General features: G+C 52.6%; 2 protein-coding genes across 5 annotated transcripts in view; one reads left to right on the top strand and one right to left on the bottom strand.

Moving 5' to 3' along the window:
• Positions 1–687: 687 nt before the first annotated feature.
• Positions 688–7,662, top strand: CCDC74B (coiled-coil domain containing 74B; the record flags this gene model as incomplete). Its single annotated transcript, XM_081338810.1, has 7 exons — positions 688–928; positions 1,016–1,060; positions 1,712–1,868; positions 5,127–5,346; positions 5,439–5,521; positions 6,549–6,599; positions 7,172–7,662. The coding sequence occupies 7 exons, from the start codon at positions 688–690 to the stop codon at positions 7,308–7,310; spliced, it is 936 nt and encodes a 311-aa protein (XP_081194936.1). The 3' UTR covers positions 7,311–7,662.
• MED15 (mediator complex subunit 15) overlaps positions 7,616–8,484 on the bottom strand; it is a 35,908-nt gene continuing 35,039 nt past the window's right edge. For all 4 annotated transcript variants that reach the window (XM_081338929.1, XM_081338931.1, XM_081338930.1 and 1 more), the window contains one exon: positions 7,616–8,295. In XM_081338929.1, coding sequence (XP_081195055.1) covers positions 8,159–8,295 — 137 coding nt within the window. In that variant the 3' untranslated portion in view covers positions 7,616–8,158. The remainder of the gene's footprint in view (positions 8,296–8,484) is intronic.

Raw genomic sequence — 8,484 nt, 5'->3', positions numbered from 1 at the left:
CATCCCAAAGGGCTAAGCAGCCACAATAGCCGCCAACTCCGTGATGAGGGGCGACTGTGGAGTCGGCCTCCGCCTTCCCATCCGCACCTGGCCACACCTGCATTAAGGGGGGTCTCCAAAGGGGCTGCTCAAAGGAAGGGCTGGATGTCGGGCTGAAAGAGGCCAGGGAGGAGCAGAGTCAGGAGCGTCCAGGTGGAGCGGCCCTTCGGGGGGGGGGGGCACCGGGGCCTGAGGGGGGCTTCCGAAGAGCGGGGGGGTTTCTGAGCAGCCCCTTTTTCCCTTCGGGGGGGCTAAAGCCAAGCGCCCTCCGCCCGGGCCCGCTCCCGGCTTCCGTCGGGCCGAGGGTGCAGATGGACGCCCGGGCCGCCGCCGCCGCCGCCTCGCGCAGTCCCGCCAGGAGGTTTCGGAGCGGGGAAGCCGAGGGCCGCCGGCCTGGCTCCCACCGCCGCGGCCTGCCCAGAGCCGCCTCTCCCTCCTCCAGCGCGCGGCGGCCTCGGCTGGGCTCTCTCGGGAGGAGAGCGCGCGGGGGGGGGCGGCCCCTCCCCGGAGACCCCGCGCGCGCCCCCGGCCCTCGGCCGCGCGTCCGGTCTCCTTGGCGACGGGGACGCGGCGGCGGTCGAGCGAGCGAGAGAGGCTCGAGCGGCCCCGCTCGGCTTGCCCGCGATGCGCCCCGGGCGCTGGTAGCGCATGCAGGGCTCGGGCTTCCCGCCGCTGGGCCACCTGCCGCACTGGCCGCGCGCGGGGCAGGCGGAGCGGCCCGGCCGGCCCTTCGCGCCCGGCCCGCCCGACGACGCCCCGCCGCCCGCGCCCCCCCCGAGACGGGCGGCCCCCGAGCTGGAGCGCAGCCTGCAGTTCCTGCAGCAGCAACACGGCGAGACGCTCCGGCTGCTGCACCAGGAGATCGACCGGCTGAAGCGGCGCAACCAGGGTGCGGGCGGGGGGTGGAGGGGGCGGGGCGGGGCCGCCTCGACCCCCCCCGCCCTGACTCCGCCCTCTCCGCTCTCTCTCCTCGCAGATCTGCAGTACCGGCTCATCATGCAGCCGCTGCTCCAGCAGGCAGGTGGGCGAGCGGGCCGGGGGCGGGGGCGGGGGCGGGGCGGGGCCTTCCGGAGCGCCCTCTCGCCAGGCTTCCTCTCCGCGGGCAGCGAAGGCGCCTCTGCTCGCCGGGACGAGGCGAAGCGGGCCGGCGGCGGCCGCGGCGAGTTGGCGGGGCGCCCGGAAGGTAGGCGGGCGGTTACCCGGGAGGGGCTCCTTGGGGGTCGGGCGCCGCCGGGAAGTAGCTCGGAGGGGCGACGGGGGGCGCCTGGGCCCAGAGCCGGCCCGCCGGAACGAGCGAGGCGACTCGGCTGGAGCGTCTGGCGGCGGCGGCGGCTCCCTCGAGGGACTCCCGGGGCAGCCCGCTCGGCCGGACGCCGCGAGAGAAGCCGCCGCGGAACAGCGTCGCTCCGGGTTCTGACTCGGCCTGGCGGGCAGCTGGCGAAGGAGCAGCCCCCCTTCAGGCTCTCCACCGCTCGGCCTTCCTCGGGACGGGCCGCCCAAGAGCTCCGGTCGGTCGGGTGCCTTCGCGCCCGGAGCCGGGCCGGCCGGCTGACCGGTGGAAGGAAGGGTCGGTGCCGCCGGAGGCCGCAGAGGGCTTGACGGGCAGCGGCCTCGGTTGCCGCCCCTGCCCGGGTTTGCGAGCGGGCGCCGCGGCGTCTCCCTCCTGTTGCAGATGCGGAGCCCCCGGAGCAGAAGGCCGGCAAAGGCGAGCGCCTGGCCGAAGAGGAGGCGGCCCCGGAGGGGAGCCCCGAGTGGGAGAGGGATGCCGACGGCCTCGGTCCGGAGCCTCAGGCGGCGGCGGCGACGGCAGCAGCAGCAGCCCCGGGCAGGTGGGAGAGCCCAGCCGGCCGCGCAGCTTCTGCCCCGGTGCAAAAGCGGCCGCCTCTCCCCGTGCGCCGATGAGCAGAGGAAGGGGAGAGGCTCTGCTGGCCGGTCCGGAGCCGATTAGATTCCCGCGATCCTCCCTGGGGAGGGGGGGGAATTGGCCCCGCTGCCCCTCCGGAGTCCCCCAAGCCCTCGAATCGGCTTTGCACTACTAGCTGACCCGGGTGGCCGGGCAGTCGTAAGAGAGCTCTTGTTCCGTGTTGATGAACTTCTGAAGTCCGGCTTTGTACGTGTGAACCGAGGCTTCCGTGCAAGCCTTGAGTAGGCTGCTGGTCAAGATGTGTTCGCAAGAGCTGACCGCGCTTTCCCTCGGCTGGCAGAAAAGCGCCCCCCCCCCGGCTGTTTCCGGCTCTTCGAGTGGAGCTGGGGAGGGAGGATGGCCGACTGGTAATTCCAGGAGGGTGTTTTTGTTTTTGCCTTTTTGGATTATGAAAAAGAGAAATATACACAAAGTTACAACGAAGAAACAGAGAAACACATATTCACATATAAAGGCATTTCAGTGAATGGAAGTCATAGTTCATCATAATCATCCACAGCTGATCCAACACATTCTGCAGGCAGTTGAGTAATTGGAACAATGTACTAGGGTTGATTGAAAAATATTCCCTCTACTGCCATTATTATCTTAATCAGAAATATTTTAATATATAAACAGGAAAATAGCCCTTATAAATTAGCTTTTTTCCTTGCATTTATTTCTTTGTAGAGTCACCTCCATTCACTACACATTTCTGCCACTGATGGTCAGGTCCCTTAAAACCATCACAAAGGAACTCCACCCTTTGTCTTTTCAACCAGCATCTTTCCTTTTGTTTCTCTTCTTAATCAGCCTCTTTCCTTTTGTTCATTCAGTAGACACCCAGGAAGGTTTCCTTCCATTTTGAGAACAGATGGAAGTCTCATGGTGCCAAGTTTGAGCTGTGTGGTGGGTGGAGGAAGCCAGTGAAATGCAAGTTTGTGTCTTTGGTGGCTCACCAGGTGTGAGGCCTGGCATTGTGTGGCAGCAAAATTAACTTTCCTTTGCAAACTCCTCTTAACCATTATTTCAAAGTTTTGAGCCTTACATATAGAACTCTGAGCTGATAAAGAGGTCAGATTTAGGAAATTCATGTGATAAACACCGTCTACATTCTCAAAAAGTATAATCCTGAATTTTCCTGCCAAATTTCCTGAACTTTGAATTCTTTCCCCCCCTTACATGAAGTTTTGTGATGAAATTCCATGGACTTGCACTTTGTGGGTCCAAACAACGATCCCTTGTTTTTTTGGCTGTTATGATGCTGTGAAGAAATTCCTCACCTTCATTTTTATAATGTCACAATTGCTGGCTTCAAGCTTTCATTTCTGTCATTTATGTGGAAGCAACTCAAATGCACAAACCTCCCAATACTGAAGAACATTAATAATGACCTGTAAATTCCCATGAAATCCCAAGCTTGAGAACAGATTCCCTTTGAATGATTTTCTGAATCAGTTCATGACCCTTTCTCATGTGAAACTGATAAGTTGCTGTCACAAATTATTTCATCCTTTTTCAAACCAACAAATTCTTGGTTCACCATCTTTGCTGTCTTGGCTCAGAGGGGAAGTGGATTCATGTCCTCACCATAAGCAACCTGCATTCAGTGATGAATTTTAGTTGGGGGCGCTCCGACATCCAATCCTGGCACGTTGCTTAAACTCTCACTGTAGGCTTCCATTCCACAGACAGGAGCAATCACACCTTTTCTCCCAACAACTGCAAGGGAACAACTGCCTGGAGATGAATCTCTTCCTATATTGAATAAATGCATGGAATATTATGCAGAAATGGAGTAACTACAGGATAAGAAGGACTGACTTCCACTGATTTCCAACAATTTGACAAACTGCTCGAGCCTGGAGCTAAGCAACTCCAAGATACCTTTTGTCCAAGTAGACTACTCTCTACTAAAGTTTTTGCTACCATCAGTGTTTTGTTAACACTTTTCCACTGTGCAGGCAAAATAGGAATCCCTCATTTTTCATTCCAGCCATTAAAAGCTCTATTTCTCCCACAGATTCTTCTGAAGGGTAATTGTAGGTTGTTAAAGGATTTAATTGCCATTTGGAGTAGATTAGGCTTTTGGTAAGGCTGAAAATTATGCATATTCCAATTAAGGTGCCTGGAGATGTTGCAATGGCCAATAGCGGGCAAACATTTGTCCTTTGCAGCAGAAAATAAGAAAAGCACAATCGTTCTCAAAATCAATCCATAACTTAATCCCACCTTCTATCCAGATTTTCCATGTATTCATTTTTAAAATTATTTCTGAAACGTAGCTTAGTTCGCCTGTAGCATCAACTTAGGTTGGGAAAAGAAGATCAAAAGTGCTTTTCTGGAAGTCATTAAATCATTGCAATGCTAAGAGAACTTTTGAAACCCATTATATTTGCATTCCAAGAGTCTATTTAACATGCCACATATGAATGTTCTGGAGGAGGCCCAGAAGAAATATTTCAACTAAGCAGATTGTCCCAAATTTAGTCCTAGCCAACAGATGCGGCTAACAAATATACAGTAAGATTTGATATACAGTAAGATTTGAAAAAATCTAATTGACAAGATTTTGAAACATCTAATAGGTGCATCTTAGTTCCTCACTGGAATTTATGAAACATATTAAATATCTGAATTTAAATTTGAAAGTATATTATGTATGTGTGTATGTATACACACACACACACACACACACACAAACGACTTGCATGTCAGGTATATAGTATTCTAGGGAATACATTCTACTAAACTTGCCCCAAGGTTTAAAGACTGACATCTCTGATGTACTGTATTCATATTTTAAATTATTAAATGATTTTGTGTATTGGGGGATTGGAGTCACATTCTACCTAGATCATTCTTATTGGTTCTCATCTAAATTTGATAAGATTTAATTTTTAATTTAAGCCCGCTTTTCTGGTGATACAAAAAAACTGAGAAATAATTGTATTTATTTAAGCTCCTGGTTTTTTTAATGTCGGAGTGTTATTAACCTTTAGTTTTTACAGTTTAACACAACTGTGTTGTTCTGTTGTCCACATTTGTAATGACTTGAGCTTTTTGTGATAGTGACCAGCATTCCTTTTAGAGGGTCTACTTTTCAGAGTCCTGACTTTGAGAGCCTTGTGGAGGCTGTGCTGGACTCTTTCCAGTGCTAATCCTGCCCTGCCTGGCATTGCAGAGACATTGTGGATGTCTGCGAGCGGAGGATGTCACCGCTGTCTCTGCCTCGTCCCTCAGCAAGCCAGAGCAGGGCTGGAGACGTGAGAATCCCAGCTGCCTCGTCCAACCCCTTCTTGGTGAATGTGCTGCCTTCCTACATGCGGAAGCCCCCCAGCCTGGAGGAATGTGAGGTGGTGATTCGCCAGCTGTGGAACATTAACCACATGCAGATGCAAGAGGTGAGGCCTTTGCTCACTGGGGGTGCCCAAGATGCCCTGGGCCGGACTCATGGAGGGCTCTGCAAGAGCCATTTTCTGCTCTCTTCCCGCAGCTGATGTACTTGAGATCATGCCTGGATGATATACACAAGACCAAAAGAATTCCTGAAGATTACATGTTAGCTGGTCAACTTGGGTAAGCTGGTTTCAGAGCTGAAGGTTGAAAGGTCCAGCACACTTTTTTCTGGAGCCGAGAGTCTGAAATGAGCATTGTGCAATTATTTCCCCCCCAACTAAGAGGGCTGATTGGTAAATGTCAATTGCCTTCTCAAATTTTAGAAAATACGTGTTTTCCTCACAGTCTCGGGTTTTAAGAAGACCTCTGTGGTCTTGACTCTCCAGGGGGGCTTCCAGGGTCCTGAATGTGGCACTGAAGAAAATGGGATCACTTCTCAAGCAAGAAAAGTTAAGATGCCACATCTACTGGCCTCGTAACTGATTCCGCTCTGCTTCACCGAGTCCCACAGAATCGACCTGATTTGCTTATGTTCTGGCCAATTCAACCCTCTCTGGTCCTACTTCAGGACTCTCGTTCTTGGACTGGGAGGGAGAAGCTGGCCTATGCCGCCCACCCCCCGGCCCCAGTCAGGGAAATCCATGGCCAAGGAGAGGCTGGAACTGGATCCACCCTCCTAGCCCACCCTCTTCACCACTACCCTTACCACCTGGCTCTTGTGTTGGAGCAGAGCAGCCGAGACACATCTTGTGAGCTCCAGTTGTTAAAGGATCCCACTGGATCATGCTGGCGCTCTTGGTAATTTCCATTGGAAAAATACAGCCACGGAATACTCTTCCTGGGATTGGTTTGGTGATAGTGGGGTGAAAAGGCAAAGATTGGGTTCTGCCCACTCTGATGCCAGGTTCAGGGCAGGACACACACACAATCCATGGGCTTATTTGTAAAGGACACTCCATGATTGTTAGCTTGTTGTCTTGTTAGTGATTATGAAGTTGTGGTTGAGGGAAGAGCATGCCCCCTCCCCAGCCCACCTGAGCCTCTGCAGCCCCTTGGTCTCTGGCATTCTCTTTGCTGGCTCTTTGACCAAGAGCCAAGGCTGACCGCAGGCTCCCTTCAGCTGGCTGGCTGGCACTCTCTGTCAAGGGGCCAGGCAAGGTTTCTGGGCCAAACCCTTTGGGGAACTTATCCGAGCCCTTTCATTTAGGAGCCAGGAGAGCACCAAGTTACCCAGAGTGAGGAACGCCCCAAAGAAATGGTAAGCAGGCTTTCTGGCTTTACACAGGCCCCTTTTAATATTCCCCTTAATTAGTATTATGAAATTAACATTCTGCACTGTGCACCTTGAAATATCTCAGTTCAGCAACAGAAATGCTTCCAGGTTCTGGTTTTACTTGTAGAAAAATACCAAATGCAGACAATTAAGATCATAGAAAAACATCCAAATATGTTTTGCCTACATCTGGGCAAGACAAAACATGGTGCTTTGCCTTCTACCTCTTGAAAATAATAATTTGGAACTTTTAAAGAACTTCAGACCTTAAAATTTGAAATGAAGCTGGGTTGCTTGTTTGGAAGTGTACCTGTATGCAGTTGTGCGCTTGGTCTGCACGGCTGAAAGCAGCTTTTGACCAGCATATTCCAAAACATGTTAATACTGACATCAACCCATTATTCTTGATGTAACCCCAATAAAAATGTATTTTTGAGCATTTTCCCTTTGTTGGCTGCAACCAGAGAATAGCTTTTGCTTGAAAATTGAGTCCCTTACAAGCCCTTAAGGAAAGGCGTCCCCCTTGAAGTCTCCCCTCGGCACGCTTTGTTTTCCAGCCGGATCCTGACCCCGCTGCCTGCTGCTGAGAGAGCCGTGCTGCCCGCCCTGAAGCAGACGCTAGGGAACGCCTTTGCCGAGAGGCAGAAGCGAGCACAAGCCGTTCAGAGGAACAGGCTGCACAGGACCGCCTTGTAGCCAGAAAACTCCACAGCCGCCTGCCCCTGGCACCGCCGTTCAGAGCCCCTCAGGCTGTTTCTGAGGCCTTTTCCCCTCACCTGATTTTTGTTAGACTTTGTATGTATGCCGGCTTTCGTGCTCACTACACTGCAGAAAGCCACTGTTATAGTGCTTAACTGCTAAGACGGGTTTGCCTTCAAAAGCAGCGGTTTACTCTGCCTTTAATGCCACAGTTGGAGCTTGGAGGCCAAATACAGGCAAGCCTGCTTAGATCAAAGGGATTTGTGAAAATACAAGCATGGGTTGGCAAAAAAGCCTGGATGTTAAGTACTGTAACAATAGATTTATTACAATAAAACAAATGCAATGATTCGTGTCTGAAAGGTTGCACCTGTTGTACTACAATTAATTAGCATCCTGCAAAGTAATTACTTGAAAATCTTCAAAATGGCAGAGTGCGCAGAGATTGACAGAAGAGGCAGCATCCAGGATGCCTTCATAACAATGCCAACATTCAGAAAGGCTGCCAAGGCGGAGAATGGGGGGTCCAAACAGTCCAATCCCTGGTAGACACCCACCGGCCCCCACGATGCCTTGTGAGAAGCACAGCGCAGAGGTGGTCTTGCCGATTGAGGGCAGGGCTGGCACTGGACCGGCTGCCCGTCTTTCCATGGGGGGGGGGCTCCCAGGACTCAGTTCGCTTTCCGCAAACTCTTCTCTGCAAAGGCATTTTTAACCCTCCCCTGAAAACTAGACATTCCCGTAGGCCTCAAGAGCCTGGCCAGGCGCCAAGGCAGAAGCAGCGCAAGCAGAAAGGCCAGCTCTGAGCCCACAGAGGCTCTCAATTCCGGTGCCTGACCAGCCGGTCAAGCAGCAGACAAGCAGGCCTGCCGGATGCTCTGGGCCCAGGTGTGGAGGAGGGCGGTGACCGAGTGCTTGTCCGGCAGCTGCAACAATTTAGACATCATGTAGCGATACACCGACTGCAGGAAAGGGTTTGCTTCTGCGAAGGGAGACAACATTACAAGAAGAGGCACAATGACAGGCTGTGTGCGTCGCAATACCCTGAATAATCAGGAGAGAAAGGCTGTTCTTCCTCTTATCGCTTCCTTCTTTAAAAATGAAGCATTAATCTCTGGAAGCAATTTCCCCCCCTCCAATCATACAGATCCTGAAAGGTCTTTGGCTTAGC

This window comes from Vipera berus (genome assembly GCF_964194415.1).
Source record: "Vipera berus genome assembly, chromosome: 14".
Lineage (NCBI taxonomy): Eukaryota > Metazoa > Chordata > Lepidosauria > Squamata > Viperidae > Vipera > Vipera berus.
The sequence above is the reverse complement of the archived record's forward strand: the minus strand, read 5'-3'. Positions and strand labels throughout refer to the sequence as shown.